General features: G+C 46.2%; 3 protein-coding genes across 13 annotated transcripts; 2 read left to right on the plus strand and 1 right to left on the minus strand.

Moving 5' to 3' along the window:
* The first annotated feature begins 281 nt into the window (after nt 1–281).
* Nucleotides 282–6,384, plus strand: epx (eosinophil peroxidase). Its single transcript, XM_040161742.2, has 17 exons — nt 282–392; nt 470–551; nt 638–728; nt 806–981; nt 1,246–1,378; nt 1,472–1,601; nt 1,680–1,886; nt 2,109–2,475; nt 2,554–2,714; nt 2,791–3,049; nt 3,166–3,336; nt 3,755–3,992; nt 4,071–4,282; nt 4,359–4,523; nt 4,970–5,053; nt 5,206–5,302; nt 6,146–6,384. The coding sequence occupies exons 1-17, from the start codon at nt 375–377 to the stop codon at nt 6,201–6,203; spliced, it is 2,649 nt and encodes an 882-aa protein (XP_040017676.1). The 5' UTR covers nt 282–374; the 3' UTR covers nt 6,204–6,384.
* On the minus strand, nt 3,553–14,942 carry rab3il1 (RAB3A interacting protein (rabin3)-like 1). Of its 10 annotated transcripts, none has more exons than XM_040161778.2 (14): nt 14,479–14,618; nt 13,866–14,160; nt 11,337–11,520; nt 11,122–11,217; nt 10,396–10,473; nt 9,896–10,132; nt 9,631–9,738; nt 9,181–9,309; nt 8,973–9,085; nt 8,724–8,747; nt 8,238–8,337; nt 8,080–8,146; nt 7,836–7,965; nt 5,232–5,351 (listed from the first exon to the last, which is right to left on the minus strand). In XM_040161778.2, exons 2-13 carry the CDS (start codon nt 14,081–14,083, stop codon nt 7,880–7,882), a joined length of 1,440 nt encoding a protein of 479 aa, XP_040017712.2. In that variant the 5' UTR covers nt 14,084–14,160; nt 14,479–14,618; the 3' UTR covers nt 5,232–5,351; nt 7,836–7,879. The 10 variants fall into 10 exon arrangements, with proteins under 10 accessions (XP_077939478.1, XP_040017712.2, XP_040017710.2 ...); XM_040161776.2 differs by lacking the exon at nt 5,232–5,351 and adding an exon at nt 6,791–7,610; XM_040161781.2 differs by lacking the exons at nt 5,232–5,351; nt 9,631–9,738 and adding an exon at nt 6,791–7,610.
* best1 (bestrophin 1) lies at nt 14,735–19,303 on the plus strand. 2 transcript variants are annotated; one of them, XM_040161756.2, is made up of 10 exons: nt 14,735–15,137; nt 15,341–15,628; nt 16,026–16,120; nt 16,226–16,459; nt 16,638–16,792; nt 16,908–16,985; nt 17,199–17,351; nt 17,454–17,534; nt 17,626–17,777; nt 17,874–19,303. In XM_040161756.2, the coding sequence occupies exons 2-10, from the start codon at nt 15,477–15,479 to the stop codon at nt 18,973–18,975; spliced, it is 2,202 nt and encodes a 733-aa protein (XP_040017690.2). In that variant the 5' UTR covers nt 14,735–15,137; nt 15,341–15,476; the 3' UTR covers nt 18,976–19,303. The 2 variants fall into 2 exon arrangements, with proteins under 2 accessions (XP_040017690.2, XP_040017689.2); XM_040161755.2 differs by having other exon boundaries at nt 15,078–15,628.
* Nucleotides 19,304–20,314: the final 1,011 nt, after the last annotated feature.

Genomic DNA, 20,314 nt, shown 5'->3' on the forward strand with positions numbered 1-20,314 from the left:
TCCACTTCTACAATACTTGGCTACAACATACTCTAGCGGGAGGGGTGGAATTGCTCATTTGATTGAAATAATCCAAATATGACAGAAGGTTTTCATCATGGGGACAGAAGTAAATTTGATTTGAATGTTATTAGGTGGAGGCGGAGAATCCAGTGTTTGATGTTGCCATCCTGTCGGCAGCAGGACAGATAAGGGGATTCTGCACATACCTGTTGGCTCTGCCGACGGTGTATAAATGGCAACCTGGACGCTCAGGGACGAACACACACACACACGCTGGTTGGCTGTCAAGATAAGTCATGAGTCAGTGCCGGTCGGTCCTGTGAGCGTGATTAGTTTTCTTAACCTGAAGCTAATCAGTTTTAATGTTCTAGATGGACGCAGCATTCACGGTGAGCGTCGTTTTCTCCCTGATCGAACAGAGTTGCACATTTCTTGAGATATTTAATTAGGTGTGTTGTGGTTTCAGGTCTCTTTGCTTGGACTGGCTCTGGTCCTGCTCTCCTGCCCCGACGATGCTTCTCTGAACAGGGTCTTTGCCAACACCTCCGGTGGGATACCTGGTGGATTATCACTGACGGGACTAGAAAGGTATTTGTAACAGCAATTATGGTTTCCTTTTCTTTGGTAATGTCAGGCGCTGTGTATCCAGGATCTGGCTTTGTAGAGGAGGCGCTTCAGAGGGCGATTGAGCTGACGGATGCTGCTTACGCACGCACCAGTGAAAGGTGAAAACCGTCCGGTCACTGTAGAAATCATTTGGAACCATTTGGAATCTTCATTTTCTACTTCTCAACGCTTCCAGGGTGAAGAAATCTGTGTCTGAAGGCGCTCTGAGACCCAGTGACCTGCTGGCTCAGTTCAAACAGACTGAAGCCAAGACCAGTGCCCAGATCAGGGCTGCAGAACTGTTGGACAACACAGTGGAGCTGATCAGAGAGATGGTGTACACTCACACCATGGTGCAGCCGGACCATCAGGGTACAGACGCCACGCATTTGATCTACTCATCTCACAGAGGGCCTTTTTCTTTTTACATCCTCATATATGTTGTAAATGAGGTTACAGAATCCAGCCATTGTACAAGATACAAATATACAATATAGATACAAACACATTCATAGAAGATGGTGTCTTCTGACATTAAACAGGAGCCAAAGATCTCATTAACCAACGTTTTATTCTCTCTGAATATTATAGTCATTATTTCTTTGTCTATCACACATGAACTGTATGTTTGGAAAGCGCTTCTGAGTGAGAGAGACATGGAGAATCTGCAGCAGGTGACCGGCTGCTCGGCTGAGCTGCAGAGGCCGAGCTGTGACACAGACTGTCTGTCTGAGCGCTACAGATCCATCACAGGAGAGTGCAACAACAGGTTCCTGTCCACACAGTAAAAAAAACAACCGTGCCGGCTTATAAGAGTTGTTGTTGCTCTGCGATGTGTCTGTTTTGTTTTCGTCTTGTTAAGACATAATCCCAGATGGGGGGCTGCAAACATCCCATACTCCCGCTGGCTGCCTGCAGAGTACGAGGATTTGTGGGGGATGCCCAGAGGCTGGGACCCCCAGCACACCTACCATAATGCCAGTCTGCCTCCGGTAGGAGTCCTGCAACAGCCCTCAGGCGTTCTCTGTTCAGTCATCTGGCGAAATGCAAACTCTTTGTTCGGTGTGCAGGTGCGGCTGGTGTCTCAGGAAGTGCTGTTCACTCACAACGACAACATCTCTCTGGACTCCACTCTGTCCCACCTGCTGGTGGAGTGGGGTCAGTGGATTGATCACGACGTGGTGCTGACGCCTCAGAGCCCCAGTAGGTCCTCGTTCAGAACCGGAGCGGACTGCACGCACACCTGCAGCCGCGACACGCCCTGCTTCCCCATACAGGTACCCTCCGCTGTCCGCTGCTTCTTGGCCTGATCTCCTGCAGTTTAATTTTTTTTTTTTTTTTTTGCAACATAAAACTGTTTTTGTGTCTTCAAATGTGTAGGCTTAAGACGCTTGATTTACCTCATTAAATGAATATTTCAATTTTTTGAATTTTGAATTGAATAATGACAAAATTGTTTTGTTTTTTCCCTGCAAAACCATACTCGCGTCTCTCCCCAGATCCCGCTGTCAGATCCGCGCAGTGGCTTCCAGAGTTGCATGCCTTTCTTCCGCTCCGCTCCCAGCTGTGTTGCCGGAGTCCCGACTCATCGCCGCCGGGAGCAGCTCAACGCCATCACCTCCTTCGTGGACGCCAGCATGGTGTACGGCAGCTCCACGAGCCTGGCCTCGACTTTGAGAAACCGCTCATCGCCTCTGGGCTTAATGACCCTCAACTCCCAGCACTCCGACCGGGATCTGGCCTACATGCCATATTTGCCAAGGCGACAGGCTCACCTGGACCCGTGCGGCCCCCGAAGCTCCCTCACCTCGCGGGCATCGGAAAAATCCAGGCAGCAAGAGAACACCACATCCTGCTTTCAGGCTGGTGAGCAAGTAACTGTGAGGAGTTGTCTGTTCTCGGAAGGCTTCGCTTGAGCTTCTTTTAATGATTTTTGCTTCTTAGGTGATTCAAGAGCCAATGAGCATCTGGGCATGATTGCGCTGCACACACTCTTCCTGAGAGAGCACAACCGGCTGGTCAAAGAGCTGCACCTGATCAACCCGCGCTGGAGCCCCGATACGCTTTACCAGGAGGCCCGCAAGATCATGGGAGCCGTTCATCAGGTGGCAGCTTCTGTCTGTTTACTTCTACCTATACGTGAGCATTGCCAGCGCTCTGACCTTCTTTTGGTCTTTGCAGATCTTAACATGGGAGCACTACCTGCCGCGGGTCCTCGGTGAGGGCGCCATGTCTCGTCTGATGCCTCCCTACGAGGGTTATGATCCCGAGGTGGATCCCAGCATTGCTAACGTCTTCGCAGCTGCAGCATTTCGCTTTGCCCACGTCACCGTGCAGCCAGTGGTGACCAGGCTGGGGCCAGGATACACCACCAACTCCCAGCATCCCCAGCTGCCACTGCACCATTCACTGTTTGCCTCCTGGAGGGTTGTGCAGGAAGGTAAAAAACATACCTGACTATGATATGTTATTTATACATTTGACTCAAATGACTTTTGTTTTTTTTTACAATTTACTGATCTTATCTGTTGTCTCTCTCTTTTCTCCTGGTGTCAGGTGGTATAGACCCTGTGCTGCGCGGCCTGCTGCTTTCTCCTGCGAAGCTGCAGACCCCAGGTCAGATGATGGTGGAGGAGCTGACAGAGAGGCTGTTTCAGGCACAGGGAGGGATGCCTCTGGACCTCGGGGCCCTTAATCTCCAGAGGGGCCGGGATCACGGCCTGCCTGGTATTAGCTTTTTTTCTACTGGCACAATAGAGTGTTTTTATCACTATAGCTTTTTACTTTACACCTCAGTAATAACATGGTTATAGTGTCATAATGAAAAAACAACAACAACTAGGTAATAGCGAGTATTTTAAAATTTCTATACCAGGGTAATATTTGACTGAAATGTATGTAACAGGTTGCTAAAGGGCAAAAACATTTAATACGGAGCAGATATTTAAAGATGAAAAAACAATTTATTAATAGTGTAGGAATATGGAAACCTACTAAGACAATGGGGTTATAACCTTATAATAATGAGTTACATTTTACATGTTTAATGATTGAATCTCAGGTGGAAACACTTGGTAGTGGTAGTTTCTTTTTTCTCAGGTAGTTGAAACCCAGTATTTGAGGCTTCCTGTCCCCCCCCCACTAGGATACGGGTCATGGAGAAGGTCCTGCAGCCTCTCCGTTCCGAATACCACTTCTGAACTGGCCGAAATTCTGACTAACTTCACGTTGGCCCACAAACTGCAGCTCCTATACGGCACGCCGCACAACATCGACGTGTGGGTCGGGGCCATCTCCGAGCCCGCTCTCCCTGGAGGCCGAGTCGGACCTCTGCTGTCCTGCCTGCTGGCGAGACAGTTCAGAGCGCTGAGAGACGGGGACAGGTCACAACAAATCCTCCAATGGAACGTTATGGCGGTTTCAATGCACATTTAGAGACAGATTTCTTTTGGTCTCTGCAGGTTTTGGTGGGAGAGGGAAGGAGTGTTCACCGGCCCCCAGAGGAGACACCTGCACGGCGTCTCTCTGTCCCGAATCATTTGTGACAACAGCCACATCACTCATGTCCCCGCGGACCCGTTCTCGCGCACCGAGAGGCCGGAGGACATGCTGCCCTGTTCGCACCCGCTGATCTCCCACCTGGACCTCCGCCCGTGGAAGGAACCAGACTCATGTGAGAAGGTGGACAATAAAACGACGTCAGGTCGGTCCACGCGTCGTCCCGTGAACATTTCCGCTCGCTCTTACAGATCCCGACTGCGGTCTGATACCCAGAGTTCAATCCGGCTACTCCTTGCTCTGTGACTCTGTGGTTCTCTACCAGTGTCACTCTGGCTTTGAGCTGCTGGGATCTTCATCCGTCAGCTGTGATCCAAACAGCCGGCAGTGGAGCCCCTCGGCCCCAACTTGTCAAGGTACCAAGACTGAACTAGCGCCTCGTGACAAGTCTGGAATAGAAAGACATTATTTTAACACCAGTGCAGCAAGGTAGAGTTTGTTTGCAAAATCGCAGTGATCTTGACATTCATATGTTAAAGAAAACTCTTTTGATCTCTTCACATGATCTTTTCCCAGCGGTCATGGAATTGTAGCTGTTCATAGTTCTCTCAGCATTGTGGTGGCATCTCATCAGCACTGGCCTGACATTTGACGTATAAAGTTATTCTTGACTTTGAAAACAGTATCCGACAAAATGATCTAAACACAAGATCGAGGCTGAAAGTTTCCATCTCAATGATGATGTCCTTAAATGCAATCAAAAGCTTCTGAAATAATGTTGAGGGGAAACGTGCTCTGTTTTTGTGAGGAACCGGCCATTAGCTACGTCATCGACTTGAGTGTCTTTGCCCGATCGTTGCAGATATCGATGAATGTAAAAACCTAACTTCCGTCTGCCCACAACATCTGGAGTGTTTCAACACACAAGGTTCCTTTATCTGCTCAGGTTGGTTACGACTATTTGGCTCCCTTCTTTCAGCACTTTTTTTGCGTGTTGGATATTTTGTGCCAATGACTTTTTTCTTGTTAAGTAGGGTTGAAGTAGAGAAATCCTTTAAAGGAGCACAACATAAAGCATCTCTCTGTGTGTGTGCACAGAACCCTCCTCGCCGTCCGTCGTCTCAGTCGTCACTGCAGTGGTCGTGGTGACCGGCGGCGTGGCGGCTCTGCTGATGATCGTGTTCTGTTATCGAAGGTAAGACACTGAAGGTGCAAATCGACGTAACAGGTCCAGGTATTTTTTCCTGTTATTTTACAAGGAAAAAGTGACACGTAAATATCAGGGGAGGACCAAAACCATATTATAGTAAGGTAGATCCAAGACTTGAAAAAGGACTGATTTTGTATCAGAAAAACATGTGTAACTTTGTCAAGATTGTGTTATTTACAAAAGAAATTCCAATGGTTGACCGCAAAGGGGCGGGACTTTGCCTCAATAGTCATTTTTTGGCAACACACCAACTCACAAGACTTCAAAATAAGGCTTATTTCATCCATAGGAGGGAGGAATAAGTCTTAAAATGGGAATTAATTTGAATTATTGGAGATCTGGCAGATTTAAGGTCTGTGGATAACACACGTTAAGGAGATTAGGGATTTACTTCTATATATACACTCTATAATACTTCTCTTGACGATATTGCAGGCTTGACCTTTCACAATGAGAACTTTTATAAACAATCAGTAATGCAGATAGAATGAATAATGACTAATTGGAAAAAGGCAAATAATGAACACGCTACAACAGTCAGAATATAAAAGCGTCCAGGTTAGAAGTTACCCTTTATCTTAGTACTGATCGCTCGCTGTGAACATATTCCACTAGAAGTCCTTCTTTCAGTGTTCTCATTGAGTTTTGCTGTCATATCTAAAAAGTCCATTGTTCATGAGCGTAATAATTGCATTTTTAAAAAGGAACCCACAACACAACGAAATTAACTTCTTACGGAAAGGGTAGGGCCTGACATGTTGTATAAATTGTTCATTTGTATCTGTAAAATTTAAGTTTAATTTGAATAACTAAATCTCTCTCTTGCAGATATTTTCCCAAGAAAGAAGACTTGGTCAATGCGGAATGTTGCCAGGGGAAAAGTTAAAGTGTTTGGGCTAAACTTCTCTGTTAAGGTATTCGAGCATCCTACTGGGTTTGGTATTTTAAGTTGCAAATGTATTGATCTGTAGCGTAAGAATATTTTTTTGTTTTTGTTTTGTAGAACATTAAGGCTGGACAAATGTTATTGCTGCTGTTGACCTATAAAACATGACCTGCTCATGTGATCACGTGTTCTGGCCTCGGACAGCACATTCCATCAGTGACCAATCCAGGTCAAACTATTTATTTACACTTGTAATATGTACCATGAGGCCATAAACACAATAACAAGCTTACAAAAGTCCTTTCAATCCGGAAACAAACAGCTTACTGGAATGTCAGCCCCAAAAAGCGATTTTCATACAGCCTCTGTGAGCGGGATATTCCCGTGTAGCCCTGTGCCGGACTCCTGCTTACAAACACGTTAAGTAACTGTGCGTTTAGCATCGAGGCAACCAGGATCCATGTGACGTATTAATCCAAAGCCAAGTCAGCGTGCTGCCCTGACAGAAACTGCTCTAGTTTTAAAATGAATCACCTTTCCCAAACTTTAGTCCAGACTCCACAGAACGCAAGAAAGAGTCGAGATCGAACCAGCGAATTCATTTATCTGCCGTCAAACAAGACACAGAAATTACACACACTTCAAAAAGGGGGATGTTGTGAGGCTGCGATGCGTTGTCTTTAATGGAGTGTTGTAATCATCAGTACACTGAGGTTTGGGACCATTAAAGCCCTACAGAAGGCGAAGAAGCAGTTATTGCATTTTGACAACATATCATTTTGAACATTATTGGCTCGTTTTCTGCATTGGACATTAACAAATCTATACTACGACGTGTAAACAATATACACCGTGTAATATGTAATTCATCCATGCAAAGTCACATGGCTTTTATATGTACATACTCCTCATTGCAAAGGTTGTGCATATTGTAATGACCTATTGAAGCACATTTATTTTCTGAATATATTGTAAAACTGTTTTGAGCGTGCAGATGTCATTCAAGTCATTTACACTATTTTTGATTAAGAAGTTTAGGTCACACGCGTGTTATTACAAGGCATCTAGAACAAGTAGTGCAGCAACAGCATTCGGACCAAAAGCCTGTGGTGTTTGACCGTCATCAGGAGATGCTAGTGAGCATTCTATTTATGTCAAAATAAAGAAAACAACCCAAATTGTTCTGCGGAAAGACCATAAATATTGTCAATCTCCCCGGAAAATGATTATATTACATGGTTATACAAGTATGTGATACTTGAGGTAAGAGACCAACTAACCCTCTGCACGGCTCTCCTTGTTTGTGCTCATCTTTTCAACAGAGTAACGGCTTGAGCTTGAAACATTGTCTATTTGCACTCCGCTGGGGACGTTCAGAGAAAGTAACAATTCTCAGTTTCTGGATGCCTGCAGTGTAACAGAAAATGTATTTGACGTTACCGGGAATACCAGAGTGATTAAAGTCATGTTATGTTTTACTTCTTTCTAGCGGTGCTGGTTTAACTCGTCAAGTGGCACATGAACGTTTTCTACTTCCCTTGTTGATCAACTTCTGCTGCAACACTAATTCTGTACAACTCCAGCTACAAGAACTGATCAAACAACAGTTGGTCACCACAGTTGAGCCCTGACCTTGAATAATCAAGGTCCTGGGATTGTGCGGTCCTTTGGGCCGTCTAGCCCAGGTCCGTGAGGTAGAAACCTAGCTTGGCCACAGTCATCTCCCTGCGGAGACGCGTCACCTCCCAGAACATCTGCTCCGCTGGACGAAGGCAAAGAGACAACAAGGCAAGATGCAGCGTGTCAGCGGCCCGAATACAACCGGGCCAAGGAGGCACAACAGATTCATTCTAAGAACATGCTACTGTCCACTTACCATCGTGTCTCACCAGGCCCTGCTGGATGTAGCGGATATAAGTAAAAAAATTGCAAACAGCGGTGATCTAGAAAGGTGAGAATAAGGAGGAGGTCACACGTACTGACACTTAGCAGCTGTGCGTCAAACAAAGATTACAGAGATTAGGTGATGGTTACCCGTGCTCGGCTGGAAGGAGAGATGTAATAGTAGCTCCCCTTGTCGCCAAGTTTAATGCGATGTCTGCAGAGGCGCGACATGCCGCTTAATGCACATTTTCTACAAATGGAAAGATCAGTGGTCAGATCCTTACAGCGTCGGCGGAGGGGGGGGGGGGGGATACACGCCGACGCTGTTTAATCCCAGCAAACACGAGTAAAATCCCATCCGGTATTGTTAACAATGAAACTTGGGCAACTTTGAATTAAGACTTAAGAGTGAACACATTCCAGACAGAAACATGAGAAACAGCAACACAAAAATGATTAGTGCACACTCAGCTAGTCAGAGGAAGAGGAAAAGGTCCATTGGTATATATTCACACACATGCACACGTCATGAATTTATAGATTAGATATTAACCCATCAGACGCCTGGGTAGACAAACTTCATGCTACAGTCATTTGTGTTAGTGAACATGAGTGATTGTTCCTGAGAGGACTTACGTCTCTATTGCTGCCCTAAAGCCACTGGAAAGAAAAGATTATCTCAAATCAGACACAGTCATTAGAAATGTTCCCGTTAATTAAACCCCTCTCAGATACGTGGGAAGGAACCAGCTATTAGACCACTAATCATCAGGGGGAGATTCAAAAGAAGAGAGAGAGGGTTCTTGGGGTCCGAGTTTGGCATCGTTTAGCAGTGAATGGTGACGGCCGGGACAACGTGGATCGATGTCGTCGTGACAAACTCACTTCGGGCCCCCGCACTCTATAGCGGAGGCTTTGACCATCGGTACCGCCGACATGGCCACAGGCTCGATGGTCAAAGAGTTGTTTTCCACCGCACTCTGCACCAGCTGCGACAGCTGCGGAGGACAGGAATTGGGATCGTTTTAGGTGGGGAAATGTGGCATTGGGACGGCCCGGCTTCTAACAAGGAGAATAAGAAAGGCAGTCTGACCTCAGATCTGGTGAAGGAGAGGCAGGGCCCAATGTCTTCTCTGTGGATGCGACTCAAGAAGGCGGAGGAGCGCTCTACACTTGGATTCTCCTTCCACAGCAAAAACTCTGCATACAGAACAGAGTCCAGCTGCAAAAAGGAAACAATCAATCAATCAGACTTGCTTGTTGGACTGCTTGTCATTTAGCACCACAAACCCCTTTCATTGGGGATTCAGAATCCTCTCCAACCTCATACACAATACTTGGCTCAGAACAGACAGAAGCAAACAAACTGCCATCAAGTTACAAAAATAATTTAGGATTATTTATACGAGCTTTTGGTCGATGGTTTGGTTCGACGTTTCTAAATGTTGCCGCGTGTCCGGCCATTTAAGTTGGTTTTGTGTAACAAAAAGCACGTCCGACCTTTTCAGGGCGTTGTGAGGCCCCGTCAGAGAGATGCAGTTACCTGTCTGCTGTCATTACACTGCCCCTGCCAGTAAGGGTCAAAGGTCACAGTGACAGATCGTCCAGGAACAAGGCAGAGTATCAGAGAGAGGAGAGCAGGAACAGCAGGCTGAGAGAGGAAGAGACAGACAGGAGGAACCAGCCAGGAGAGGTTAGTACTCGGAGGGCAGGTAGAAGCCGAGGGAGATACAAGTGGCACGAGGGGAAGAAACGGAGAAACGCACAAAGGAGAAGAGAGGCAAAACGTACATTCATAAAAAGGTTACCTCTCTGTCCTCTTTGGCCGCAGGCGGAATGCAAACCGAAGAAGCTTCTGGTTGTCCAGGTAAACCTGGAAAGGCACCGCTTGCACTCTTGTTGCGGACGTGTCCTCCGACGTGTTTGTACGCCCCCCTGGTGCCCGACGGCTGCAGCTGTGGATGCAGCTGGCGGTTTGGCGAAGAAGGCGTCGAAGTCAGCACCAGAGTCTTGAGCGCTGTCACTTCGGCTTGCAGAACGTCAATCTGGGAAAGAAAAGGGCAGAAAGGGCACAGAAGCAAAAAAGAAAAAAATCTAACGACAAAAGTCAAAGACAAAAAGAGAAATAATAATAACACTAACTTTATTATAAACTTTAATAGCAACTTAAAGACATTTTAGGTCAATTGAGAAATAGCTATGCCGCTATGAATACATTTGAAATGAAACAAAGTTATTAAAATCACTTAGCTTTAATAAGTTTAAATAAGTTTTAATGGCAGTAGAGAAACAGAAACGTCGCACACACCTTTCCCCGAGCCTCCTTCAGCTGCTTCTCCGCTGCGGCTTGTTTGACGTTTGCGTCGTGCACCATCTTGTGAGCTTCCTGTTGGGATGAAGAAACATTATCACGCAGCCCGTTTGTTTATACTGCGGGTTTTAAAAAAGAAAATTGGATATCTTGAACGTTGTTCTTTAAAATGGCCAATGTGTTGAAATGTTAAAAGCAGTAATAAGTGACTTTTAGACCTCGACAACATTACACAACAAGCTTTTGTTTACTTTGAAGTCATTTATAACTGTACATGTAGCTAAAAATAAATGTCTACTTCTAAAAGTCTACGAACAATTTATATGTTAACTACACAAATTGTTTATTTGTAATGAGCAAACACATGAAAACAAAAACAAACTGATTCCAGCATCTCCAATTTACATGAAGGTAAATTTAGCTTGCTATCATTTCTGCAATGTGGAAAATCAAAATACAATAGGGGAGTTTGAGGATACGCATGTTTTTCTCTTTATAACAAAGATTTTTACAACATTTGGGGAAATCCGTTGATCATATCCTAAAATGTTGATATGAATAGATTTAAACTCTTTCACGCTGTCTTTTTTGTACTACTTCTCTACAATGGAGAGGCGAAATACGTAAAAGTTGACACTAAACCTAAATGTTTTCACTGGGATGCAAATGATGAATTTGATCATCACTGATCATCGGGGGCCAAGTGTGTAAATGATCGCTCACTTCAAACAGGCTGGCAGTCAGCTCCTCCAGCTCCTGCTCCAGCTGAGTCCTGACCTGCGACAGACGCTCACACTCCCTGTCCTTCAATTTCAGTTCCTGAATTGTGTGGGGAAAATTTCACAATCGCGTTTGAAAAAGGAAGGACATTTGCATCGTCGACATTTTTACGGGTCGCACAATGGTTCGAGTGTGTCTTTGTGCGTTTGCAACAACACCTTCTTCGCAGCATCCAGCTGTTCCTTGAGGATCTCCGAGCCCTTTTCTCTAATTTCTTTTTCTTTGATCTCCAGCGAGAGGCTGCGAAGCCGGGAGAGGTCGCCATGGTCCCTGCCGGAGGGGGGCCCAGCCTTGCCTCCTCCCTCCAGTCTGGACTTGGGCTCTGGATCCAGATCTACCAACCTAACATAAAAGAACAAAGACTGTATCCACTCCAAAAACAGAGTTGCTATCAAGCACAGTCGAACATGACATTAGGTTGATGTAATGATAATCCATGATTACCTCACAGTGTGTTGCTCCAGAATCCTTTGTGCTGTGGGTCATTGTGTAAGTGTGTGTTTTAATTGTGGGTGCCAGAAGGGCTGCTTAAAAAACAGCAACAACTTTTTAAGATCTACTTAAAAAGCTGTTTCTACTATACAAATATAACTCCCGTACAAATTGAACACAAAAATTTGTGTTGTACTGTACATTGGGCCTTTTTCAGTTTAGTGCAGCTTCACAAATGGATAAACAGAAAGGGACCCTAACAAGGAACAGGAAATGAGTAAGTCTTTATTTGCAGTAGTAAAATATTTACCAGGTACACGTAAAATGAATCAAATCCTTATCCTTAAACTATTTGAGGGACTCTTCTGTATTAGTGTTTCTAATATTTCATCTACCTTGTATCTAGCCGATGTTTCAACAACAAGAAATATGGCAAATATTGGCCAATTTATCAAGTCAGAGTATTTTTATTGCAAGGCTGCTGATCTATTGGTTAAATATTGGTTAATACAGTTTAAATGTTAAGAACATTACACTGTACCAAACAACTACACTTCACATGTAATTATAAAGTTCATTCACAGGTTTCCCAATTCAGTTTTCCTTTGCTTCTCATCAGTTTGAAATTGACCGCATGTCTGTGTCCTGCAACATCCACCTATTTACATCCAAAGAATCGTTTTTACCTCCGAGTTACTGTCACTGGGATCACCAGTTACCGACCCCGGAGAGACCGCGGACCGCAGGTTTAGACCCGCTGCTACTGCATCAGCCCCATTATCCGGCCTTACCCTGTCAGAGCCCGGGACAGCAGAGAAACCTCCACCTTCCTCCACCCGGGCTGCGTATCCGTCAGCTTCTGCCCTCCAGTTCTTCTTCTCGTTACTTTAAATTAAATAAATGGTGAACAAACCGAGCGAACGTGAGCTGGTTTCAATAACAAAACAAAAAAAACTCCCAGCTGTTTGAAATCAGCGCAGGAATGCGGACGCTGTGACGTAGACGACTCACGACAACAGCGGCGAAATGCTGACAACGAACAAAAAAGAAAAACTGCGATTTTTTTTTTTTTTAAGTGTAACGCAGATTTTCGTAACACTTTCCATCCGCTTCGGACACGTTTTCGTCCCCGCAGCCCGTGTCGTTGTGTCCCGGCTGAAGGAAACCAACCCCCGCTTGTTGCCTGTGCTCCGTCCCTGCCCTTCACGCGCCGGTCACATGACCGCGCATCCCCTCCCAACGAGCGCCGTGGAGCGGAGGGCCGGTCTGCGCATCACCTGAGACGCGCTCACCTGGCTCGTATGGCGGGCAGGTGAAGCTCAACACGTTCGGTTAACGTAAAATCCTCTCCAAATGGACAATTACGGTCCTGATTGGTCCTCTAATCCCTAAAACCTCTAAAGGGAAGAATGTGGAGCTGCACTTCCTGGGCAATATGTTCTCTTTTTCTTTCATTCTTTATATGCTGGAATACATGGCGCCAATTTTTCTGTGTGTGAAACACACTAACAGAATAAATTATTTAGATATCATGTATGTTGCCAACTAAATGGAATGTCTTATAGAAGACACCTTAATAGATGGAAGGATTGCAGTGCACAGATGCCAAATAAATGGTTGTCCACCAACGCGCAGTGACGGGTACTATTATTTTACATTTGTATAATATTCTGCATGCTACATACCCGGGTCACATTAGTTTCAAAAGTTAAGGTGCATATTTTTCACAAAACATAAACAAGAGTCTGAATCTGCCTGGAATACCCTTTGTAATCATGCTCCATCCACCTCCATCCAACGGTAATCCTCTCATTTCCTGTCAGCTCTGCCCTGTGCCCTCTAATAAAGGAAACACAAATCAAATTGAAGTGAGTCCTGATGCGACCTCGCAGGAGGCTCACTGACTGAAAAGCTGCCTGAACGTGTGCTATACGTCTACGAATGGGCTGCAAGGACTAAATCCACCTGTGTTTGTTTGCATGTGTAGTCATTTCACTTGAACACCGAAATAATCCGTTTCCAATGCGGTCACAAGTTGAGTTCCGCTTTACATCCAGTGTAATTGAACCACGTGTGGGAGTTTTTGGTTGTTGTTGGTATGGATGTATAATATGGTAGAGGGTGAAGCACTATGCTTTATATAAAGCCATAGTGCTCGACTTTATAAAGAGCTTGTTAGCACTAATCCTATACACTTCAAAATGTTACATTTTAAACCAATAATTCTTTGCCTTTATGGAATCAAAACCCCTCACCGTCCAACAATGCAGCCTTCCTCCTCAGTTTGCCTGCTGGACTGGTTTGTGTCGGCTGGCTTTCCGAGGGTATCGGGTGTCCCGAAGAACACCGCAGAGGAATACACCGCTATTCCAGATCTCCCTGCTCTGAGGACTTCATATCCTGGAGCGGCTGTCGTAGAAGACGGGGGAGAAGAAGAAATCCGGACGCTGTGAATTCCCTCCAAAGCATCCATGTCTCTCTCAGAGGCTCCTGGGAAACTTCTAGATGTCAGTCAGATGTATTGTGAGTGGCATTTAGCCATTCTGATATCTGTAGGGGGGGAGTGTCAAAATGCAATTAAGAATCACATAAATAAGGTTTTCAAACTTCACACAGTCGTGCAGTAGTCGGTGGAGAAGTCATGACCTCTACAGCGTTTGAATAGCTTACACACGTGTCACAGGCACTCTGGCTCCTTTATTCGCAGACTATCATGCTAAAGGAATGTGTTTCTTTGTGAGATACCCAGTGTAAATATTACTTCAACGTAAGTTAAAAAACAGTGTCATGCCACTATCGCACACGAGGAGTGCGAGAAACTCAACCAGGGATGATTTGAGGCCAGAGAAACACACGTAATTGACTCACCAAACTGTTCCAATATGATCCCCAATTGACGCGAGAGCATCAAAAACCTGCGAAAACTGCTGAAATCGTGCTTCGATAATCTGGAGATTGAACTCTGCCCGCACTTCTCTCCGCTTTGGGTCTCCGGGTTACACAGGAAGGGTTAATCACTAACACACACTGGCCAGTTAGAGCACGGCTGTGCACATTTCTTCCAGCAGAGGGGGGAGGACACGCAGTCGCACCCCGATCAAGAGCTTTCCATGAGGAAAAACTCACACAAACTTCAAACCTAATGTCACCAAGGTTCCCTCTAGGTGTTGACTGAAATGAAGACATCAGAACACGGTTGTGTGCTCACCCAAAAGCCAGAGGAAACGAACTAGAAGTTAAACTTTAAGCAAGCGCTTTCATAGAGTTATACTTGACATAAACGTGAACAACAGCTACACGCCACTCGTGCCTTTGACCGACCGATTTGGGGCAGTGTGGGCGCTGTGCTGTACCCAGATTTGCTCAGATTAACAGGACCTGGCCTCACAATGCAGCTTTGTTGCTGAAACAGATTAACACGTCAAATGACCGGAGCTGTAGGAGTCCTTTGCTCTCCTTTTCTTTCCGGCTTCATTCCACCAAACGCTGCTGATCTCACTGATGGAAGGAAGTTTTCATTTGGTGAGGTGAGTAAAAAAGGTTTTCTGTGGGAGAACCTTAAATATTGTATTTGCCTGTTGTGGTCCTGCGAACCTCTCTTCAGGTATATTCATGTGTTTTGGATCCATGAAAAAGAGGTATCTTTCTTTTTTATTGTGCAAAAATGGAGTTGATTTGATTGAAGAGTGAATACATAATGCTGTTCTGTTTTGTAACTTTATCATTTTAGATCTGTGCTCAAATTGGCCCTATGAGATCATGGTTGATCGCTGACCTTGAGCTCAGTCGAGGCCCAGAGAACACCGGCACACTGGTTTCCTTCATGTCCCACCACAGTCCCCCAGCCAGTCGGCCCGCGAGCAGCCATGACCGTGACGTACTCCCGCAGGGTTGCCGATGCCGGTCTGGGGACCTTCTTTCACCTGCTGCTGCGTTGGAAGGGCAGCATTTATAAACTGCTGTATAGAGAGCTCATCATCTTCACTCTTCTCTACTACTTCTTCAGTATTGTTTATAGGTACTCCGGTAACTTCTTTCCTAAACGTCTTTGTCAAGGGTCACTTAGATTTAGTGAATTGAAGGTTGCATTCGACAGTTGGAATTGTTCAGCTGTCTTTGCAGAAAAAGAACGACGTAGCTGAGACATCGTTTCAAACATTTCTTTTTGCTATTTAATGATTTGTGTCTTGTAGAACCTGCCTGTTTTCCTATTTCCATAACATGTCATAAAAACATATGTATGTTCCAACGAAAACTGTTTTTTCTGTTTTAATTAGATATGTCTGTATATTATCTAAGCAGCAAATGATTTTAAGAGATTTAAAAGACAGAAGAAAATAGTGTAACAAAAGGTTTTTATGGAAAACATTCTGTGTTTTAGTCGTTATGGACTCAAAAGATGTTTCCTCCCCCAGGTTTGTGATGAACGATGATCAGAAAAGGCTGTTTGAGAAGCTGTCGATATACTGTGACCGCTACGCAGAACTCATCCCAGTGTCTTTCGTGCTGGGTGAGTTGAGGCCGATTGTTTCAGGAATCGAAATCTCAATCCAAGACCATGTTTCCTGGAAACCATCACAGGAGGTTGGCATGCAGTTCTTTTTTTTGTTACCAGGTTTCTATGTCACCTTGGTCGTGTCCCGTTGGTGGGGCCAGTTTGAGAACGTCCCCTGGCCCGACCGCTTGGCAGCGTTAGTGGGCGGCCATGTTCGGGGAGCTGACGAGGCCTCCAAGCTGACCCGACGGACCCTGATGCGATACGCCAACCTCTCTGGAGTGCTCATCTACCGCTCCATCAGCACAGCCGTCTACAAGAGGTTTCCCACCATGGAGCACGTGGTGCAGGCAGGTACGACGAACACGCGTCCAAATCCGCCGAATCCTTCTGCACAATTAAAACGAGACTGTGTGAGGTCGGCCAGCATAGCCCTGGTTCCGACTTACGTACTTTTCCTCTGATGTGGTTGTGCTATTTTAATGTTACATGAATGACTACGAGTCGTTCCATTGTGTTCTTTGTCGCTCAGGTTTGATGACGTCAGACGAGCTGAGGCACCTGGAGGACCTGCGCTCTCCTCACAACAAGTTCTGGGTTCCCTGCATGTGGTTCGTCAGCCTGGCTCTGAGGGCTCGGACTGAGGGTCGCATCAACAACGACGTGGCTCTCACAGCCATTCTCACTGTAGGGCCTTATGTGCATCCGCCGGCAGGCCTAAAGCCTTGAACATCCCCTCGTTCTGAGGCCTTTTCTTTAAAAGTCATTTTTCTTTTCTTTTGCTCTTTTCTTCTCTGTTCAGGAGTTGAACAGCTTACGGGCAAAGTGTATGAAGCTGTACGGTTACGACTGGATCAGCCTGCCTCTTGTCTACACTCAGGTTTGGTTGATATTCTGTCTTGTCACTGGAGTATAGTAGATGCCTTTGCAAAGTGATTCAACGGTTCTTATTTTGTGAATGATTAGGAGGGCTGTAAAGAATGTCAACTTGCATTACCTCGGTTTTTTGAATTAGAAAGCTGACTCACAATGACAAACAATCAACATGGGGCAGTTTTCTCAACGCTACTTGAACATGGGTATTTTTATCCAGGTGGCGACGGTGGCGGTCTACAGCTTCTTCCTGGCCTGTCTGATTGGCCGGCAATTCTTGGATCCGGCTCAAGGTTACTCGGGTCACGATCTGGACTTCTACCTGCCCGTTTTCACGCTGCTGCAGTTTTTCTTCTACGTTGGTTGGCTAAAGGTGAGGTTCAAGTCTCGCCGATGGCCGCACGTGGAGCGTTAGTTGCGTTATCCCTCTTGAGCTGCACTGTGCTCTGTTCTTATCCCGGCTCGTGGCTCTCAGGTGGCTGAGCAACTCATAAACCCTTTCGGCGAAGACGACGATGACTTCGAAACCAACTGGCTGGTCGATCGCAATTTACAGGTTGGGATTGAAACGGTTCCGTCCACTTTTTTCAGCCGCAGATACGGGGCGGGACTGTTGTTTGGGTTTTTGATCTGCTGTCGTCTCTCAGGTGTCCATGCTGTCTGTGGATGAGATGTACGACAGCCTGCCGCTGGTGGAGAGGGATGTGTACTGGAATGAGTGTGAGCCTCAGCCTCCCTACACGGCCGCCAGCGCTGAACACCGCAAACCCTCCTTCATGGGCTCAGCCCTGGATATCAGGTTCGGGGAGGATTTTCATTTTCTTGCAAACAATTGTAAAAACCAAAAAAGAAAATACTTTTAAAACCATACAACCACCTATTTGATCCAAACTAGTGTTCCCAAGGAGGAAATGGAGTTTCAGTCCAATCTGGAGCAAATTAAAGAGCACGAGGAAGCAAACTACTCCACCCCGCTGCTCGGAGGGCTGGGTCGTCTCCTTGGTGTCCAGTCCCCGAACTTCCCCCGCTCCTCCCGGGTCCCTCTGCTACGCCGCCGCCCCGGAGCTCCGCTGAGCCGCTTCCCTCTCTACCTGCACCCAGAGGGCCCATTAACTCCGGGTCCAAGCCGCCAGCCTCTGACCCACGAGCAAGATCCCGACTACGCCTTCTCCACCGTGCCCCTGTACGAGAGGCCCGGCTGCTACAGCTGCCCGCAGACACCCATCCACTGCGGCCCCCCCGCGGTGCCTCGCCCACGACCTGCCCGGCGGACCCAGAACGACTGGGGCCGCAGCTGCAGCTCGCTGGCTCCTCAGACGGCCGGCTCGCAGCTGCTGCCTCCCGACACCCCCAACCACGTCCCCCCGCCGCCCTCCTCCGCTTTCCCCTGGCTGAGCGAGGACGGAGAAGTCCCGAACACCCCTATGTTCTCGTTCCCGGACCCTCCACCAGTACTCTGCCCGATATCTAAACTGAGACCCGGGCACGGCCTGCTGTCTCGCCGCCCTCCACCCCGGCTTATTCTCGACGCGCTCCCGTCAGCGGAAGGACAGGCCGGGCCCCCGAGCGCTCGGGCCGCGGGAAAAGGGGGGGAGAGGGTGTTCTCGTTCACTCCTCCTTCCCGAAAAGCAGCGACAAATCCCGGTGACCCCAACAGCAGCTCCGGCAGCATTAACGCAGCGACCACCAGCAGCGCGGGCACGACGGCAGGCCTCTGCAACGGTACAAGTCACATGAGTTTTAGTAACCATGGCAACTTCAGCACCAACGTGAGATCAAGCAACGGGGGCACCAACGGTGGGCCGAGCGGCAGCAACAACAACAACGCAAACACCGTTTCCACGTCAGCGTCACCGCGGCAAGAAACCAACCAGCAACATTCACCAAATGATTCCGGGATCTCATTGGCTGAGGGGGACCTGCTGGGCGTGTTGGTGCAAGGGGGCGTGAACAAGGCGGGAGGAGGGAACGAGCAGGGCGGCGGGAACAAGGTGTGACGGACTGTTGTTGTATACAAGTGGCATTCGAAATATTTCACACAAACACGCACTAATTGATGTTACATCTGAACTGCAATAGTACTCGTTGCAAATACAGTAGTTAATCTTTACTTTGTGTTAAGCTCCTAAAGAACAATTAACCTACTTTTAAAAGCATTTGAGATTTACCGCTCAACTGTGAAGATAAAATAAAAAACCCAATGACCGAAAGCCAAAGAGTATATTCCAATGTATTCAGTATTATTTCCATCAGTGTTAGATTTAATAAAACTTATGTATCATGTATTAAGTTGGGGGGGTTTTCGCAATAAAATATCTAATCTTGTTTACTATTATATTGTATTATACAAGGAACAGATAGAGAATCAACCTTTTCCCCTGAGATATTTGCTGTAACAACAGTAGAGGTCTGCAGTAGTCCAGTTTAGAGAGCCATCGGTGCCTTTTGGATATTTTGAAGCTGATGAACAGCTTACAAACATAAATAAAGCAGCATTATCTGGCATCCAGCTCCAACAGGATGTTCATCAGCGTAGTTTAACTTCTCTGCGAGCCACAGTGTGTTTGTGAAAGTGGTACTCGGCCACGCGGCTCCGTGGGTCTCCCATGTGGCGCATGTCGGATATCCAGTCTTCAAGCTGTTTTATAGATCGGACCTGTTCATCCAGAAAATGTGTTTCTGTGAAGTCACGCAACTGAGGAAAAAAGGGACAAAATGTTTTGTCTTAATTGGCTGTCAGATCCTCCAAATGTCCATAGCTTTGCTTTATATGTGTCTAAGCAAATTCAGAACCCCATCATTCAAGCAAAACAGATTGGAGCATTGGCCTGAGCTGTTAAGATTACATGGGGGACATTGCGTTCTGTTGCCATTTTCTGCAGGTCCAGTGGGGGTTAGATGACACTTCACGGTGCAAGCAGCACTCCAAAGCCTCCAGGCCGCTCCTGCATCTCTATCTGGTTTCTAAAATGGACCATTAATAATTCCCAAAAATAAAAAACAGATACCTTAATACAGAAATAACCAAGATTAATGCCAACAGTCAAATCACTGAATTGGGACTTGCTAAAAGTGACCAAAGACACATGATGCAAGGTACAAAATAAAAGACCTTACAGAAAACTTATAATAGACCCAGACAGGTGAAGTTAATATACTTGAACCCCACTGAAAGGCAAACATAACATTACTTCAGAGCACTGGTGACAGCAGCTGATACTGTGTGAGGTAATGTATTTATGAAAATAAATAAATCATTTAAAAATGACAGTTATTTAAATAACAATGAAACGTTTTTTAGCATCAAGTGGTTATAGAAAGCCAACTAGCTAACGT

Source organism: Gasterosteus aculeatus, chromosome X (genome assembly GCF_964276395.1).
Source record: "Gasterosteus aculeatus chromosome X, fGasAcu3.hap1.1, whole genome shotgun sequence".
Taxonomy (NCBI): domain Eukaryota; kingdom Metazoa; phylum Chordata; class Actinopteri; order Perciformes; family Gasterosteidae; genus Gasterosteus; species Gasterosteus aculeatus.